A 19,232-nucleotide genomic window follows, 5' to 3' on the forward strand; every position below is an offset into this window, starting at 1 on the left:
CTGCCACTCCTTTACCGTCTCCACGAAAGTGCCTTTCGGCCAGGAGACGTTTGACAGCTTACTCACCATGGCTCCCCCGCACTCCGCGTGCTAGCCATACACCACCTTCGGCTTCACATTGAAGACTTTGAGTCATAGCCCGAAGTGGGGTTGGATGCGGAGGAAGGCCTCACACACGACGATAAACGCCGAGATGTTGAGGAAGGAGTTCGGGGACAGATCATGGAAATCTATCCCGTAATAATACATCAGCCCGCGAACAAAGGGGTGGAGTGGGACCCCTAGTCCGCGGAAGAAATGAGGGAGGAACACAACCCTCTCGTTGGGCTCCGACGTGGGGACGACTTGTCCCTCGGCCGGCAGGCGGTGGACGATTTGCTTCGCCAAGTATCCGGCCGCCCGAAGCTCAGTAATGTCCTCTTCCTTGACAGAGGAGACCATCCACTTGCCTTGACCTCCGGATCCGGAGATGGTTGAGTGCTAGCTCGAGTGGAAAGGGGATGAGAACTTGGGCACTGGAGCTCGAGATTGGAAGGACGGAGATAGAGGGAAGGCGTGGGAGAAGAAGGGCGAGCTCTTATCCCTTTATAAAGGCAGTAAATGTTGAGCGCCTCCCCACTCGCCTTAGAATTCGCCTATTCCCAAGGGCTGTATAAATGGCACGGTTGGGTTACCAATACCCACATTGATGAGAATCCCGCAATAAAGGGACACGATCTCTGCTTTGACAAGACGTGCCAATAGCAACCGCGTCTCGAAACGTGGAACGGTGAATACAAAACTGCCCGAAGTTATGACCGGGCTGACGTAATGTCATGTTGTAAAAAGCTATCAGCGGATGGGATTCGTGCAATTATTATATTCTCTCTGCGGTTGTGTGTGGTACATGTTACAGGGCCGGATATTATCATTGCGTCTGAAGACTATCTTGGAATTCAGAAAGAAGGGAACCCGCCTTGCAATGCCAAAGACAATCTGCACGCCGGACTCCTCGTCATTGAAGCCAGGTTCAGGGACTACTGAGGGAGTCCTGGACTAAGGGGTCCTCGGGCGTCCGGCCTGTTGTCCATGGGCCGGATTGATGGGCTGTGAAGACGTGAAGGCCGAAGACTATACCCGTGTCCGGATAGGACTCTCCTTGGCGTGGAAGGCAAGCTTGGCGATCAACTATGAAGATTCTTTCTCATGTAACCGACTCTATGTAACCCTAGATCCCTCCGATGTCTATATAAACCGGAGGGCGTAGTCCGGAAAGGATATACTCATTACCGTAGTCATACAGGCTAGGCCTCTAGGGTTTAGCCATTACGATCTCGTGGTAGATCTACTCTTGTAACACTCATATTCATCAAGATCAATCAAGCAGGAAGTAGGGTATTACCTCCATAGAGAGGTCCCGGACCTGGGTAAACATCGTGTCCCCCGTCTCCTGCAACCATAGTCCTTAGACGCACAGTTCGGGACCCCCTACCCGAGATCCGCCGGTTTTGACACCGACAGGGGGCGCCACCTCCTGGCCGGCCCTCTCTCCTCTAAGGCCCATGGTGGCCCATTAACTTCACAGGGGGGTTGGGTTACGGTAACCCTCCGGCACTCCGGTTATATCCGAAACTCTCCGGAACACTTCCGGTGTCCGAACAACATGGTTCAATATATCAATCTTTATGTCTTGACCATTTCGAGACTCCTCGTCATGTCTGTGATCTCATCCGGGACTCCGAACAACCTTCAGTACATCAAATCACATAAACTAATAATACCAATCGTCATCGAACGTTAAGCGTGCGGACCCTACGGGTTCGAGAACTATGTAGACATGACCAAGACACTTCTCCGGTCAATAACCAACAACGGAACCTGGATGCTCATATTGGTTCCTACATATTCTACGAAGATCTTTATCGGTCAAACCGCACAACAACATACGCTGTTCCCTTTGTCATCGGTATGTTACTTGCCTGAGATTTGATCGTCAGTATCATCATACCTAGTTCAATCTCGTTACCGACAAGTCTCTTTACTCGTTCTGTAGTGCATCATCTTGCAACTAACTCATTAGTCACATTGCTTGCAAGGCTTATAGTGATGTGCATTACCGAGAGGGCCCAGAGATACCTCTCCGACAATCGGAGTGACAAATCCTAATCACGACCTATGCCAACTCAACAAACACCATCGAAGACACCTATAGAGCATCTTTATAATCACCCAGTTATGTTGTGACGTTTGATAGCACACTAAGTGTTCCCTCCGGTATTCGGGAGTTACATAATCTCATAGTCATAGGAACATGTATAAGTCATGAAGAAAGCAATAGCAATAAACTAAACGATCATAGTGCTAAGCTAACGGATGGGTCATGTCAATCACATCATTCTCTAATGATGTGATCCCGTTCATCAAATGACAACTCATGTCTATGGCTAGGAAACTTAATCATCTTTGATTAACGAGCTAGTCAAGTAGAGGCATACTAGTGACACTCTGTTTGTCTATGTATTCACACATGTACTAAGTTTCCGGTTAATACAATTCTAGCATGAATAATAAACATTTATCATGATATAAGGAAATATAAATAACAATTTATTATTGCCTCTAGGGCATATTTCCTTCACTATGCTAATATGATGCACTGCTGTGATTTTGCTATGTGGAGTTGATGTTGAATTTGAGATATTATTGATTATGTGTGAGATGATCTTACAAAGTTTGTCAGACTTTATACTTTTGTCAAATACATATGAATTTTAAGGAAACAAAAATATGGAGCGACTGCGTGCAACTATCCTATTTAGATCTTCTATTGAAGCACTAGTGCCCTATTTTACATCATATGCTGATGTTGGAGGTTTTGTAGAAAAAAATCCTCACTTTTTGGTGATGAAGTTGTGGCTGCCTGACTTGCTTACAAGAGCGTGAGACCTTGGATCACTTGCTGGTGCAGTGCTCGTTTGCGCGCGCGGTCTGGTTTGACATGCTGCAGGTGAAAGGATGGGAGAACTTCACTCCTACAGCTCAAGCTCAGGTGGTGGATGACAATGAGCGATGTAGCATCGGATGCTCGAAGGAAAGAAGTGAATGCCTCATCATCCTCGTCATGCACTCGATTAAAAAAACAGAGTGTTCGACAAGGTGTCAAGAATAAGGAGCAAATTTGGGATGAGTGGCGAGTTTGGCAATTGGCGCCGCAGTGGAGGCAGGCTAACCGCGGTAGGGTGGGCATCAGTGAGTAGTTTGTAATAGATGTCTTCGGTGGAGTGTGTGGCCCGAGGCTTCTTTCGTCTCGACCACGCTAGTTGTAATGCCTCAACTCTATTATCCTTTCTTAATAAGGTGACGCGCAATTCTAACGTATGAAAGAACATGCGGTGCCCCCATGTTTGGTTTTGGTAATTGATGACAATCTCTATGGACTAATGGTTGCCTTGAGTTATATTTGAAGGATTTGTCCATAGGCATTTCTTGAAGTTCATGTGTTGGTTTCAAGGAGTTTATGTGGTGACCAAGGTGTTATTAAGGTATTATCCAAAGATTGGTCATGTGAGAGTTGAGCTTATTGCAAGCATGTCTTGGAGAAGAAGATTGTGTGATCATTCATGTATATCTTCAAGACATCATCCAAACGAAGAGAGTTGAAAAGATTCATGGTTGATCAAGACTAAGTCAAGAGTGAATCAACTTGATCAACTCACAAAGCGTAGAAGATGTACCGAGAGGGATCAAGCGATCCCATGGTGTGTTCAAGTGAAGCATCATGAAGAGATCAAATGCTTGAAGCTTGCCGTCCATTGTGGTGACTATGGACTTGTGAAGATGTGCGGAAGAGTGGCTCACCCATAGTGGAGCATGGGCGAGCAATCAACTAGTCTTCATCGAGCCAACGCAACCAAGAAAGGTGGTCCAACTTGAGGGAGTCAAGATCGTCATCATCTAGCTCAAGTGGACCATGTGCAAGGCAAAGGTTTGCTCTTGATAGGTTTTCTATTTTACCGGTCTCATGATGGTAGTTGGGAGACCGGGTTATAGGATCGATTGCCGTACTATCAAGGGGGGCTCTCGATGAGTAGCTTGATTGTATAGTTCATAGAGAGCTCAAACCATTGCATCCTTGCATCATCTTTATTGGTTCTTGTTTGGTTCTTCTCTTTGTGAGTTTTGGAGCTTATGGTCATCTTGATGACAAGCTCGAGTTCATCGAAAACGGAGTTCACTCGCATCTTCTATGATGTTTTCGATGTTGGAGGTTATGCCGGTTCTTCTCGGTTGGAGGTTTCACTCCTCTATTTGTTTTCGATGTTGGAGGTTATGCTGTTTTGATGCTACTCGTCTTCCTCTATCCAACAAGCTTGAGTTTGCTTAATTCGGAGCTCATATGCAGAAGTTATGGCAGTTTTGGTTTCCTAGCAGTAGTACCGCGGGCCGAAGCGGTAGTACCGCTTGGGTGCTACAAGCGGTAGTACCGCTCTAGAGCGGTAGTACCGCTCCAGAGCGGTAGTACCGCTGGTAGCCCCCGGCCGTAGTACCGCTTCGATCTCGTGCTAGTACCGCCTCGATTCGAGGGGTCTTTTTTCGTGTCGGGTTTTACGGTACTAGCCGCGGCAGTGGGGGCCGTAGTACCGCTCGTATGCGGTAGTACCGCCCTGACCACCGCGGTAGTACCACTCTGGGCCCAGCGGCAGTACCGCGAGGGGGAGCGGTACTACCGCTTGGCAAGCGGTACTACCGCTCTCTGCGGGGCTGGTGTGGGGGGTAACGGTTGGATTGTTCCCCCCACTATATAAGGAGGTCTTCTTCCCCAATGAAGCTTATCTCTTGAGCTCGTGTTCTTCCCCCATTGTTGACCTTCTTCGAGCTTGCTAACTCTCAATCCCTCCATGGATTCTTGCTAGTTTTTGAGGGAAAAGAGAGAGGAGATCTAGATCCACATTTCCACCAATCACTTTCTCCTCTAAGTGAGGGGAACCCATTGGATCTAGACCTTGGAGTTCTTGGTGTTCTCCTTCTTGTTCTTCCTCTCATCTTCCTCCCTAGCATTAGTTGCTTCGGTGGGATTTGAGAGAGAAGGATTTGGGCACTCCGTGTGCCCTTGCCATTGCATTTGGTGCATCGGTTTGAGTTCTCCACGGTGATACGTGGACGTTACAAGTTGAGAAGCTTATTACTCTTGGGTGCTTGGTGCCCTTGAGCTTGTTCCTCTTGGGTGCTTGGGCGCCCTAGACGGTTGGTGGTGTTCGGAGCTCAATCATTGTGGTGTAAAGCTTCGGGCAAGCGCCGGGGTCTCCAATTAGGTTGTGGAGATCGCCCCGAGCAATTTGACGGGTACCGGTGACCGCCCCCAAGGGTTGCCAAAGTGTACGGGTTCGGTGACCGCCCCCAAGGGTTGCCATTTGTACGGGTTCGGTGACCGCCCTCAAGGGTCCCTTAGTGGAATCACGGCATCTTGCATTGTGCGAGGGCGTGAGGAGATTACGGTGGCCCTAGTGGCTTCTTGGGGAGCATTGTGCCTCCACACCGCTCCAAACGGAGATTAGCATCCGCAAGGGTGTGAACTTCGGGATACATCGTCGTCTCCGCGTGCGTCGGTTATCTCTTACCCGAACCCTTTACTTATGCACTTTACTTTGTGATAGCCATATTGTTTCTTGTCATATATCTTGCTATCACTTAGTTGTTTATCTTGCTTAGCATAAGTTGTTGGTGCACATAGGTGAGCCTAGTTGTTGTAGGTCTTGTGCTTGTCAAATTAACCGCTAGGTTTATTCCGCATTTGTTCAAGCCTAAACCGTAATTATTTTAAAGCGCCTATTCACCCCCCCCCCCTCTAGGCGACATCCACGATCTTTCAACGTGTGTTCTAAAAAAATTGATGATGAAAATTTTACACAAAGCACTATTTGATGGTCGTTGCTATGAGTCAAGATCCGCCACCTTGCGAGTCATGGGATTGACAGATTAAACGGTCAAACATCACCTTCTATCATTGCAACATAGGGTCATGTTGCAATTTTTTTTGCAACATAGGTCAAGTTGTAGTTTTTTTTGTAATGAAGGCCTTGTTGCATTTTTTTGCAACATAGGTCTTGTTGCAACACAAGTCATGTGATTTTCCGTGGGACGCGTGGCACACTGACGGTAGATCCGTAACACGAACTGTGTTGTGCTCGGCTGTTTTGCAACACAACAATGTTGCAAAACATGAGTGCAGTGTGGAGGGTGTTGTGCCCCACACGATCAAGTGTTGTTCGAACGGTTGCCGACACGATCGACACGCCGATCCGCTGGTTGAAAGGAAATATTTTCTCTATTTGATGATGTATTTTACATCATCTATTTTATCGGAGATGCTCTAAAACTTAGGACGCTGACAACTGCCACACGTGTGGCATGTAGTAATACCGCCCATACATTTTTTACACTAAAATTGTCATCCAAAAGATAATCTTAAAAAAACTATAACTTGCCATCCAAACAGAAAATTGTCATGCTTCACATCTAAAGTTGCCACCCTCTTGTAACTAAAGTTGCCATCAAAAAAACGTGTGGGTAAAGTTGTTTCGTGCCACATATGTAGACGTTATCATTTGGGAAAACTTAATCTTTGACTCCCGGAGGTGGGATTCCGTTTAAATTGTCAATCCGAAGGGATGCTATCTGTCCAGCTTCAGTTAAAAACAGCGAATAAGTAAATTTACCGGAATCGGGATGTACTGGTGAAGCATCCGCTCCATGTCAACATCAAAATGCACACTGTTCTTTGACTAATAAACTATGGAATCTTTTGTGGGGTGAAATACATCTCTATACTAGTCTGACACCACCTGACCAATACGTTAACATGTCCCACAACCTTTCCATTTAGTAATGCATGTGTACTCCCAGACCACTCAGCCTATAGTACCAACATTTTACTTTCTTGTTAGCCATTAAATGTTTGATATCTTTTTAATAAATGTTTTATTTTTAATATTTTTGTATATTTGAATTCCTAAAGACAAGATCTTTAAAACAAGACCAATATTCAATACGTATATTTTAGCGTAGATTGAATTTTACCGTTTCATTCGCTTTGGCATTTCAAAAAGAAAAGGATGTAACTCATTTCAAAAAACTCATTTCACTTTATCTAAAAGCTAATTTCACAATTAAGAAAACAAATTTGAGTCATTCAAAAATACAGATTTAACTCATTTTAGAAAACTAATTTTATTCATTTTAAAACATTGATTTCACTCGTATCAAAACACATATTTAAGTCATTTCAAATAATTGGTTTCGCTCATTTCAAAAAGGTGATTTCACTCATTTCAAAAAACTAAATTCACTCATTTTGAAGCACTGATCTCAGTTATTCCGAAACACATATTTCACTCATTTACAGAAGCAATTTTACTCATTTCAGAAAACGTATTACGGTCATATAAAAAACGAATTTAACTAAATTTAAACACCAACTTCACATATTTCATCCGTTTCAAAGAACTGGCAACACTAATTTCGTAAAACTAATTTCACTCATTTCGGAAAACTCATTTCACTATGTTAAAAAAAAATGATTTCACTCATATGAAAAAACTGATGTCACTCATTTCGGACACATAATTTCACTAAGTTGAGAAAACATATTTCACTCATTTTCATATTTCAGTTCGAGATGAATTTCAGTCAGTGCAAAAAACTGATTTCACTCATTTAGAAATTCTGAAATAACAAGTTTCACGTATTTCACGCCAAAAAATGTGTCATGTGCATGAAAAACATATTTCACTCATTTTAAAAAATTGCTCTCACCCAATTCAAAGATAATATTTCACTATTTTCTAGAAAGCCAATTTCACTCAAAGCAAATAACCGATTTCAAATATTTCAAAAAACTTATTTGATTCAATTAAAAAATCAGTTCAAAAAACAATTTCACTTGTTTCGTAAAACATATTTCACTCATTTAAAATAGTTTGAAATAATTAGTTTGACATGTTTTACATGACTAGTTTCAAAATTCTGAAATAACAAGTTTCATGTATTTCACACCCCAAATGTGTCATGTGTATGAAAAACACATTTCACTCATTTTAGAAATTGGTCTCACCCAATTCAAAGCTCATATTTTACTATTTGTAGAAAGCTGATTTCACTCAAAGCAAATAACTGGTTTCAAATATTTCAAAAAACTTATTTGAATCAATTCAAAAAGAAATTTCACTTGTTTTGTAAAACATATTTCACTCATTTCAAAAAAAAGTTTGATATAATTAGTTTCACATGTTTTACATGACTAGTTTCAAAATTCTGAAATAACAAGTTTCACGTATTTCACACCCAGAGATGTGTGATGTGTATGAAAAATATATTTCGCTCATTTTAAAAAAAATGGCCTCACCCAATTCAAAGATCATATTTCACTATTTTTAGAAAGCTGATTCCACTCATTTCAAACATAACTTGTTTGAATGTATTAAAGATTGATCTTGTTCTGAAGGTCGTGGCTCCAGGAGTTCAAATATATACAAAGTTTCGAAAACAAAATTTTTGTTTCAAAGATATGAACAATCTAAATAGTGAAAAGGGAATTAAAAGTGATGGATTTTGAGATGGAAAGAGGATAGATGATGCCAGAGACATGCATGTTATAGTATGTACCATGAGCAGTAAAAAGAGAAAAGCAGGACCATGCATACGTCCTTTGCATGTGTATAATGGGTCCTTTGCATGTGTATGATGGGTCAGGATGAAATACGGCGACTTAAATAAAGAAAAGAGGAGAATACAAATGTACATATTTTAAGTTGGCAGCATGCTATTAGTGAGAGAACCACCGGTACATCCAGGTAAAAAAACACTTTGCGAGCTTTCCTGGGACCTTGAGATTTTCTGGGGATGGGTTAGAGTTGCCGTAAGTGCCTTCCCCTGCCGCCCCTCCCGGCTCCCGCTCCAAGCCACCGACGCGTTCTCCCGCTCCTCTCTTTCACCGGGAAGGCGGGAAGGACCCATGGATCTGGGCCGAACCGTTGCAGGCGTGCAGCCGGCTTAGATCCGGCCGGATTCATGCTCTTCTTGCCGGGCAGCGGGAAGGAGCAGACCTTACTATCCGTGGCCCGCGAGAGGATGGGGTGGCGGTACAGCGGCGCTTGCTTCCAGGGCTGCCGCTCGCCTCAGCTTGCAGGCCAGCTTACTGCCTCGTCGAGCTGCAGGAGTAATCCTTGAATAGTTGCAGCCAAAAGGTAGCAATACTGTACTTATACGAAAACCTAGATTAGTAAATTGATTGGAAGTTGACTTGATTAGAAAGAACAGAGCAGGATTGTTTGGGGGAAAGTGGAGTGCAACTCTAGTGATGTATAAATGTCAATATTTAGGCAGAAAAAGACCAAGATGTTAAAGTCGACTTGATCATACTGTCCTTTTCCACTCTTTGTATGCAGTGGGAGCAATAAAAATGGGAAGGAATGCTGGCGTAAATGAAGCCGTCTGCTCAGCAAAATCAAGGTGAACACTGTATATTGTTTTCATCCATACACCTTTTGCCCTTTAAATTATTTGCAGGTGTGTTGTCATGTCATGTATTTGTGTGCTCCAAATTCTGCAGAAATATTTGAGCTGTGATTTCAAGAAAATAAATAAAGCTAGAGTTCATCGTAATTAGCTGTCCAGGATGTGCCAAGGTATAAAATAGCTAGTTATTGTTACATATGGCTGCTCCTGCAACTCAAAACTCTGGATAAGTACTAGGGGAATGCAAGTAAGTATTATCAGAGAAAGAGAACTGGAGTCCGTTGTGTTGAAGCAAGGATATTTGAAATGTGTATTTGATACAAGTAATGTTAAATTTTCTTGCCTTCCTGGTATTTTATATAAAATATGCAACATAACTGCATTGCAGCGTTGAACTGAAGGATGGAAAAGCTGATAATCTGATGTTGGAAAAACATCTACAGACAATGCAGTTTAGAAGGTGTATTATTGGAATGCTCCCTTAAACACTGACCTTGATTCCGTCTCTTGCTCTCTAGTTTTTGGACTCCCTCCTATCTCAACGCCGGTAACTGTGCATGTGCAGAGCACGTTCGAATAACATGAAAACAAATACATTTATGTTTTTTAAAGTATACTTATTAGAAAATTAAATGTTTTCGTGCCTTCAGTATTGTTCATGTGGAAGAAACTATAGAAAAACATGTTCCGCGTTTTTTAAGAAAGGTTAGTAAATACTGAATCAAACATATTAGAAGCACGTTTTTAAGCTCACATATATCTATCGTTACATAGTTTCATGTTAAATTAGAAAAACACATTGTTCGGAATTTTACATCACATCTTGAAAGCATAGGCATGAGATCTTTTCATAAAAACAATATCACTTAAAAGGACAACTTCTCTATGCACATAAAAACAAGATTCTCATGTATATAATACTCCCTCCGTTCCTAAATATTTGTCTTTTTAGAGATTTCAAATGGACTACCACATACGGATGTATATAGACATATTTTAGAGTGTAGATTCACTCATTTTGCTCCGTATGTAGTCACTTGTTGAAATCTCTAGAAAGACAAATATTTAGGAACGGAGGGAGTATAAATTAGAGAGTAACAGAACAAAATAATTAAGTATACTAAGAGGCCATATGTGAAAGTGTTATTAGGGGAGGTTGTAACATTTGTCCACAATAACTGGATGAATACTTATGAAATGGGGTTGACAGATCAAAAGTATACCAAGTTCAACTCATGATTTTATATTGGTATAAATAATAATTTCCCATTATTATCTTATGAAACTAGTGCTCAAGAACAAGGCACTGATGCTGCATCACTCTGAACTACATTTCCTAGTTAGTTCTACAGCATATCAAGCCCTTATCTTGTTCATCTCAGAAATGACATCTCTCATGGACAGTCTGTCAGTTGGTCTTTTCCTGCAGCATGCTAGGGCAAGTCTTGTGACAGAGTACATGTAACTATTAATATCTCGCCGTGTCTTCTCAACTGATAGCAGAAGGGGATCAACAATCTCCATTAGTTGTTCTGGATATGCCATCTTTGCATACTCGAGCAAGGTCAATCCATCTGTAAACATACCATGTGTAGGCGTCTTCCCTGTAAACATCTCAAGGAGGACAATACCGAAGCTATACACATCCCCACTTGTAGATATTTGACCACCTTCACCGTATTCTGCAGTGCACAAACAACATGAATAATATACCGAGCAAAGCAACCCAATTTGCTAGAACAACAATAAAATAAAATTTAGTTACCTGCAGCGACATATCCGATTGTTCCCACTACGGAACTCTTTGAATGGATCAATTGCTCCCCTTCTGGATCTATGAGTATCTTTGCAAGGCCAAAGTCCCCAACATGAGCAACCATATCCTCTCCAAGAAGAATATTGCTGGGCTTCAAGTCACAGTGAACTATTGTTGGCTGGCAGTTGTTGTGCAGATAGTCTAGAGCGGCGGCAACATCAAAAGCAATACTCAGTCTCTGCATTAATGTCAGAATTTTGACTGGATTGGATGAATATATGTCTGGATGTAACCACTTATCAAGACCCCCATAAGGCATGAAATCGAGAACAATGGCTTTGAAGTCATTCCGGTTAAAGTCAAAGCAAGAGCAGCAAGTTATAACACTAATCAAGTTACGGTGGCGAATTTTGCCATGTGCCTTACACTCTGCCTCAAAACTTTTCGTGGAACCAGATTGTTCAAGGTCAAAAACCTTCACAGCCACAGTACTTACTGACCTCTTGAGCATCATCCTCCCCTTATAAACACACCCATATCATCCAGTACCAACCAAATTGTCAGTTGTGAAGCCATTTGTTGCTTGGAACAAGTTGTAATAAGAAACTCAAGGATGCATGTCGCCCATCAAGGAAGGAGCTACCAAAGTTGCTCTTACAGATGGCAGTCTTAATTTATTTTTCAGTGAGAAGAAACCTAGTCCCACTATAAAGCACACAAAGATGATTATAATGCTTGGGATCATTGCATTTCGAATGACTCGGGGTATCCTCTGACCGCCCCCAATTGCTTTGGATGGACATGAAGGCAAATGCAACTCTTGAATGCCACCACAAAGCTTACCATTCCCATAAAACGTGAACCCAGTCAAATTGATGAACACGCCATGTGCTGGGACTTGCCCATCAATAAGGTTGAAGGATATGTCGAGTCGGTAGAGTGACATCATGCTTTCCAAGGTCTGGGATCTGTGCAGACAAATTGTTCCGTCCAAGATACAGTTCTTTCAGGCCACTCATGAGTCCTAACTCTTGAGGGATTCCTCCTGTGAGCCTGTTTTTGGTCAAATTCAGCAGTGCCAAGCCTCGCATTCTACTTACGGACAAAGGAATCATACCGTTGAAGTAGTTATTATCCAAACGGAGCTCCATCAAGCTCTGGCATTTGCTGAGAGCGTCTGGCAGCAGCCCAGACAAGTTGTTCTCATGGATGTACAAGTATGTGAGCTCTGTAAGACCACCAACCTGGGATGGAAGGGAACTACTAAAATGATTCCTCGATAAGTCCAGAACGTATGACAAGGACGACAGGCTAAAGATCTCTCCTGGTAATGGACCTGAAAGCGCATTGTTCGAAAAGGTTGCGCTGACAAGTCGTTGTAAATTTCCAATGTTCATTGGAAGAGGTCCCTCCAACATATTGTTATCTACTGAAAGGTGCTGCAATTGTGTTAAGTTCCCGAGCGAGGGCGGCATCTTCCCAGAGAGTTGATTATTCTCTAGTGTCAAGAACTGGAGCATGTTCAGTCTTCCTATGCTGTCCGGTATGGGGCCTGTTAACTGATTGCCAGATAGCCCTAGCTTGAATAGTTTGGGAAAGTTGCCAATGCCAATTTGTATCTTGCCCGATATCCCATTGTATCTGATGTCTAGGGCTTCAAGTTGCCCTGATAGGTTTGCGAGAGAGCGCGGAAACCCACCACTAAACTTGTTGTTTTGCAATGTGACCCAACGAAGGCTTGTGCAATTTGTCAGGGAAGTGATGAACCCCCAGTCTTGAACAGTGGTTGCCTCCAGCTGGTTTCCATTAAGCATCAGGTATTTTGGGCAGAGTGTTCCAATCTCTGGAGGCACGACTCCGGTGATGTTGTTACCAGAGAGGTCCATGGATTGGATTGTAGTTGCATTTGCAATTGAAGCTGGAATTCTTCCCGTGAAATGGTTCAGAGCAAGGATAAGGTATCGGATGTGTGGCAGGCCATTGCCCAAATTGGAGGGCAGTGTGCCATGCAGTTGGTTCATTTGGAGACCAACGAGGATGAGGGATGAAATGTTGAAGAGCATTGTTGGAAGGTTTCCTGATAGGTGGTTTACTTGCAGTGCTAGAGCCTCAAGCTTACCAAGCCTGCCAAGGCTCTCAGGGATTGGACCACTCAGCTGGTTTTCATTGAGGTATAATCTCCGCAGCGATGAGAGGTTCCCAAGTGATGGTGGGATGATCCCAGTGAAGCTATTCTTTCCTAGTGAGGGGTATCGTTGGAGGGTTGGACTATCCATGGACACGTCCGAACGTGTCTGTGGACATTTGATGAGGTCTGTTTAGTGATCCGCTTTGGAGATGCCCTAACCTAGTTACTGAAGGAAATATGCCCTAGAAGCAATAATAAAGTTGTTATTTATATTTCCTTATATCATAATAAATGTTTATTATTCATGCTAGAATTGTATTAACTGGAAACTTAGTACATGTGTGAATACATAGACAAACAGAGTGTCACTAGTATGCCTCTACTTGACTAGCTCGTTGAATCAAAGATGGTTATGTTTCCTAACCATAGACATGAGTTGTCATTTGATTAACGGGATCACATCATTAGAGAATGATGTGATTGACTTGACCCATTCCATTAGCTTAGCATTTGATCGTTTAATATATTGCTATTGCTTTCTTCATGACTTATACATGTTCCTATGACTATGAGATTATGCAACTCCCGAATACCGGAGGAACACTTTGTGTGCTACCAAACGTCACAACGTAACCGGGTGATTATAAAGGTGCTCTACAGGTGTCTGCGATGGTACTTGTTGAGTTGGCATAGTTCAAGATTAGGATTTGGCACTCCGATTGTTGGAGAGGTATCTCTGGGCCCTCTCGGTAATGCACATCACTATAAACCTTGCAAGCAATGTGACTAATGAGTTAGTTGCGGGATGATGCATTACGGAACGAGTAAAGAGACTTGCCGGTAACAAGATTGAACTAGGTATTGAGATACCGACGATCGAATCTCGGGCAAGTAACATACCGATGACAAAGGGAACACCGTATATTGTTATGCGGTTTGACCGATAAAGATCTTCGTAGAATATGTAGGAACCAATATGAGCATCCAGATTCCGCTATTGGTTATTGACCGGAGATGAGTCTCGGTCATGTCTACATAGTTCTCGAACCCGTAGGGTCCGCACGCTTAACGTTCGGTGACGATCGATAATATGAGTTTATGTGTTTTGATGTACCGAAGATAGTTCGGAGTCCCGGATGTGATCACGGACATGACGAGGAGTCTCGAAATGGTCGAGACATAAAGAATGATATATTGGACGACTATATTCGGACACCGGATGAGTTCCGGGGGTCACCGGATATTTATCGGAGTGCCGGGGGGTTATCGGAACCCCCGGGGGATATAATGGGCCAACATGGGCCTTGTGGGAGAGAGAGGAGAGGGCCTAGGGCTGGCCGCCCCCCCCCTTGGGAGTCCGAATTGGACAAGGAGGGGGGAGGCGCCCCCTCTTTCCTCCCTCTCTCCATCTCCTTCCTTCCCCCTTCCTCCTTCCTAGTTGGACTAGGAAAGGGGAGTCCTACTCCCACTAGGAGGAGGACTCCCCCCTCTCCTTGGCGCGCCCCAAGGCCGGCCGGCCTCCCCCTTGCTCCTTTATATACGGGGGCAGGGGGCACCCTAGAACACACAAGTTGATCATTGATCTCTTAGACGTGTGCGGTGCCCCCCTCCACCATAATCCACCTCGATCATATCGTCGTAGTGCTTAGGCGAAGTCCTACGCTGGTAACTTCATCATCACCGTCATCACGCCGTCGTGCTGACGAAGCTCTCCCTCCAAGCTCTATTGGATCGTGAGTTCGTGGGACGTCACCGAGCTGAACGTGTGCAGATCGCGGAGGTGCCATACGTTCGGTACTAGGATCGGTCGATCGTGAAGACGTATGACTACATCAACCGCGTTGTCATAACGCTTCCACTTTCGGTCTATGAGGGTACGTGGACAAAACTCTCCCCTCTCGTTGCTATGCATCACCATGATCTTGCGTGTGTGTAGGATTTTTTTGAAATTACTACGTTCCCCAACGGTGGCATCCAAGCTAGGTTTATGCGTAGATGTTATATGCATGAGTAGAACACAAGTGAGTTGTGGGCGATACTAGTCATACTGCTTACCAGCAGGACATACTTTGATTCGGCGATATTGTTGGATGAAGCAGCTGAAAGCACAAGTGCTCCCTGGGTGATTTTGGTAATTAATGTCAACATATCTCTTGTTGGACTAATGCTTCTACCTAGTATGTTTCAGATAAGTTCAACAATGGAGTGGCATGGACTAGAGGATGTGGAACCCCTTCAAGATGCTGAGGACAAAGGATTGGCTCAAGCTCAAAGCTCAGGACTCTACTTTTTCTATTTTAGTGGTCCAAGATCACATTGAGTCCATAGGAAAGCCAGTACTATTAAGAGGGGATGAGGTGTTGCTTAATGGCTTGCTTGCTCAAAGTGCTTAGTGATATGCTCCAAAGCCCTCAATCAGTTTCTCACATCCACATATGTTCCAAACCAAAAGTCAAACTCGGCCCCACCGAAACTTTCTATCCGGCGCCACCGAGTTCAGTTGACATAGCCACTGCCAGAAACCCTAGTATTTTCGGTCTCACCGATGGGATCTCGGTCTCACCGAGATGGGCTTGCAAACTCTCTGTTGCCTATTGCAATAATTTTGGTCCCACCGAGATATGCAATCGGTCCCACCGTGTTTGCTTGGCCAACTCTCTATTTCGCTTATTACCCAAATCGGTCCCACCGAGTTTGTGTAATCGGTCAAACCGAGTTGAGGCTTTACCCTAACCCTAGCACATCGGTCCTACCGAGTTGATCATATCGGTCCCACCAAAATGCCTAACGGTCACATTATGAACTAAATCGGTCTGACCGAGTTTCACGATTCGGTCCCACCGAGTTTGGTAAATTGTGTGTAATGGTTATATTTTGCGTGGAGGCTATATATACCCCTCCACCCACTCTTCATTCGTGGAGAGAGCCATTAGAACATGCCTACACTTCCAACATATATTTTCTGAGAGAGAACCACCTACACTTGTGTTGAGGTCAAGATATTCCATTCCAACCACATAAATCTTGATCTCTGGTCTTCCCCAAGTTGCTTTCCACTCAAATCATCTTTCCACCAAATCCAATCCTATGAGAGAGAGTTGAGTGTTGGGGAGACTATCATTTGAAGCACAAGAGCAAGGAGTTCATCATCAACACACCATTTGTTACCTCTTGGAGAGTGGTGTCTCCTAGATTGGTTAGGTGTCACTTGGGAGCCTCCGTCAAGATTGTGGAGTTGAACCAAGGAGTTTGTAAGGGCAAGGCGATCGCCTACTTCGTGAAGATCTACCCGAGTGAGGCAAGTCCTTCGTGGGCGACGACCATGGTGGGATAGACAAGGTTGCTTCTTCGTGGACCCTTCGTGGGTGGAGCCCTCCATGGACTCGCGCAACCGTTACCCTTCGTGGGTTGAAGTCTCCATCAACGTGGATGTACGATAGCACCACCTATCGGAACCACGGATAAAAAATCTCCGTGTCTCCAAATTGCGTTTGCACACTCCAATCCCATCCCTTTACATTCTTGCAACTTGCATGCTTTACTTTCCGCTGCTCATTTACTCTTGTCATGCTTGCTTGATATGTATTATGAACATTTAAACTTGTGTCAAAACTCCACATCAACTTAAGGAAATTAAAAACTGCAACTTTTCTTCTTAGAGTCTATTCACCCTCCTCGAGGCAGCTCTTCTCGATCCTTTCAATTGGTATCAGAGCCTTGGTCTCCATTGCTTTGGTTTAATCACCATTGGAGGAAGATGGATGAGTCTACGTTGGGGAGTCTTAGACGTAGAGTGCCTATTCTTGATGGAGAGTTCTTTCATGAGTGGAAAAATGAAATTCTTGAGATTTTCAATGAATATCATTTGAACAAGTACATTACTAGCCCTTGTGCACCTCATGTTGATCCTTTGCATCCTACCCTTGATGAGTCTATTGACATGATCCGCAACGTTAGAACTGTTAATCTTATCACTAGAGGCTTGCCTAGAAACTTGATTGGATGTTTTCCTACTCTTGATTGTGCCTACACTATATGGAGATTTCTTGAGGAAAGATTTCCAAACTATTCCTTGCAAAACCTAGATGAAATTCTTCATAAGTCTATTGCCTTGAGTAAGATGAATTCTAGTGATCCTAGCTTTGGTGGTTGTCTATTTGAGCTTACCAATCTCATGCGTGCCAAAGGAAATGTTGGAATCATTAGCAATATCATATCCGAAGCTATTAGAATTCATAAATGTGACCATTGTGATGATCATTTATCTAATGAATTACCCTCTCTAGGAATTGATCAAATACAAGACGATGTTGAACATGGATACTATGATGAGGATGATGATAGTGACTATGATCTTGATGATGCGATGAGACACTTTGGTCTTATGGCTAATCTTCGCGGCTACATGGCTGGAGGAAAGGAATGGGTCCTTGATAGTGGATGTACTGATCATATGACCGGAGACAAAGATATGTTTCGTGAGCTTGCTGAAAACGACGACCTCGAAAGTATGTCACTTTTGGTGATAACTCAAAGGGTAAGGTGGTTGGCCTCGGTAAGCTGGCCATCTCACATGATAGCTCCATACAAAACGTCATGCTCGTTGAATCTCTTGGGTACAATTTACTTTCAGTATCTAGACTTGCTGATTTCGGTTTCAATGTCCTATTTACTGAAGTAGATTGCCAAGTGTTTCGAAGAGATAATCAAAAAATGGTCTTTACCGGTATACGTAGAGGTGATCTTTACATTGTCGATTTCACTAAAAAGGCTCAACCTAGAACTTGCTTAATTGCTAAATCTTCTAAAGGCTGGTTGTGGCATAGAAGGTTAGGTCATGTGGGCATGCGAAATCTTGATAAGCTTATTAAAGGTGATCATATCCTTGGAGTAAAAGATGTTATATCTGACAAGGATAGACTTTGTAGTGCTTGTCAATCAGGAAAACAAGTTGGAGGGAGTCACCCCGTGAAGAACATCATGACCACGAGAAGACCACTCGAGCTACTTCACATGGATCTCTTTGGTCCCAATGCCTACAAGAGTCTCGGTGGTAACTTATTTGGTCTAGTCATAGTCCATGATTTTTCAAGATTCACGTGGGTGTTCTTTCTTGATGCAAAATGCAGGTCCAAAAGATCTTCAAAAACTTCGCTAGGAAGGCCCAAAATCAATTTGAAGTGAAGATCAAGAAGGTTCGAAGCAACAACGGAACGGAGTTCAAGAACGCAAATGTGGATACCTTTCTTGACGAAGAGGGGATTTCACACGAGTTCTCGTCTACGTACACACCTCAACAAAATGGAGTTGTTGAGAGGAAGAACCGGACTCTTATTGAGATGGCAAGAACGATGCTTAATGAGTACAAGACTCCAAAACACTTTTGGGCGGAAGCATTTGAGACAGCTTGTCATGCAACAAATCGCTTATATCTTCACAAGCTATTCGGCAAGACGGCATACGAGCTCCTCACCGGTAACATTCGAGTATTCGGCTCAAAGTGCTACATTCTTGATAAGCATCGTCATTCTAAATTTGCTCCTAAATCTCATGAAGGCTTCCTACTTGGTTATGGCTCAGACTCTCACACTTACCGTGTCTACAACAATTTCACTCGAAAGGTTGAAGAGACGGTAGATGTGAAGTTTGATGAATCTAACGGCTCGCAAGTAGAGCAATTGCCAATTGATGTAGGAGACAAAGACCCTTCGGAAGCAATCCAAGACTTGTCCATTTGCAAGATTCGTCCAACGGAGGTGAAGGAGAGCACCTCGTCCATCCAAATGGAAGCTTCCACCTCACGACAAGGTGAACCAAGAATTGATACGGAAGCATCCACAAGTGGGACACACCAAG

General features: G+C 43.4%; 1 protein-coding gene and 1 long non-coding RNA gene across 2 annotated transcripts; one reads left to right on the top strand and one right to left on the bottom strand.

Moving 5' to 3' along the window:
- The first annotated feature begins 8,829 nt into the window (after positions 1–8,829).
- Positions 8,830–9,869, top strand: LOC123181230 (uncharacterized). The gene is made up of 3 exons (XR_006491557.1): positions 8,830–9,221; positions 9,423–9,486; positions 9,587–9,869. It is a non-coding gene; the product is annotated as an uncharacterized lncRNA (long non-coding RNA).
- Positions 9,870–10,848: 979 nt separating this feature from the next.
- On the bottom strand, positions 10,849–13,524 carry LOC123181229 (probable LRR receptor-like serine/threonine-protein kinase At3g47570). The gene is made up of 5 exons (XM_044593487.1): positions 12,248–13,524; positions 12,092–12,216; positions 11,907–11,953; positions 11,258–11,768; positions 10,849–11,174 (listed from the first exon to the last, which is right to left on the bottom strand). Exons 1-5 carry the CDS (start codon positions 13,522–13,524, stop codon positions 10,849–10,851), a joined length of 2,286 nt encoding a protein of 761 aa, XP_044449422.1.
- Between the last annotated feature and the right edge of the window lie 5,708 nt (positions 13,525–19,232).

Source organism: Triticum aestivum, chromosome 1D, assembly GCF_018294505.1.
Source record: "Triticum aestivum cultivar Chinese Spring chromosome 1D, IWGSC CS RefSeq v2.1, whole genome shotgun sequence".
NCBI classification, from domain to species: domain Eukaryota; kingdom Viridiplantae; phylum Streptophyta; class Magnoliopsida; order Poales; family Poaceae; genus Triticum; species Triticum aestivum.

Bases quoted from the DNA above. Each gene is read 5' to 3' on its own strand.
- LOC123181229 (XM_044593487.1), bottom strand. From the start codon at position 13,524: ATGGATAGTCCAACCCTCCAACGATACCCCTCACTAGGAAAGAATAGC. The intron at 12,217-12,247 runs GTATCTTGGACG...TTGTCTGCACAG, and splicing joins ATGAGTGGCCTGAAAGAACT to ATCCCAGACCTTGGAAAGCA. The intron at 11,175-11,257 runs GTAACTAAATTT...TGTGCACTGCAG, and splicing joins AATCGGATATGTCGCTGCAG to AATACGGTGAAGGTGGTCAA.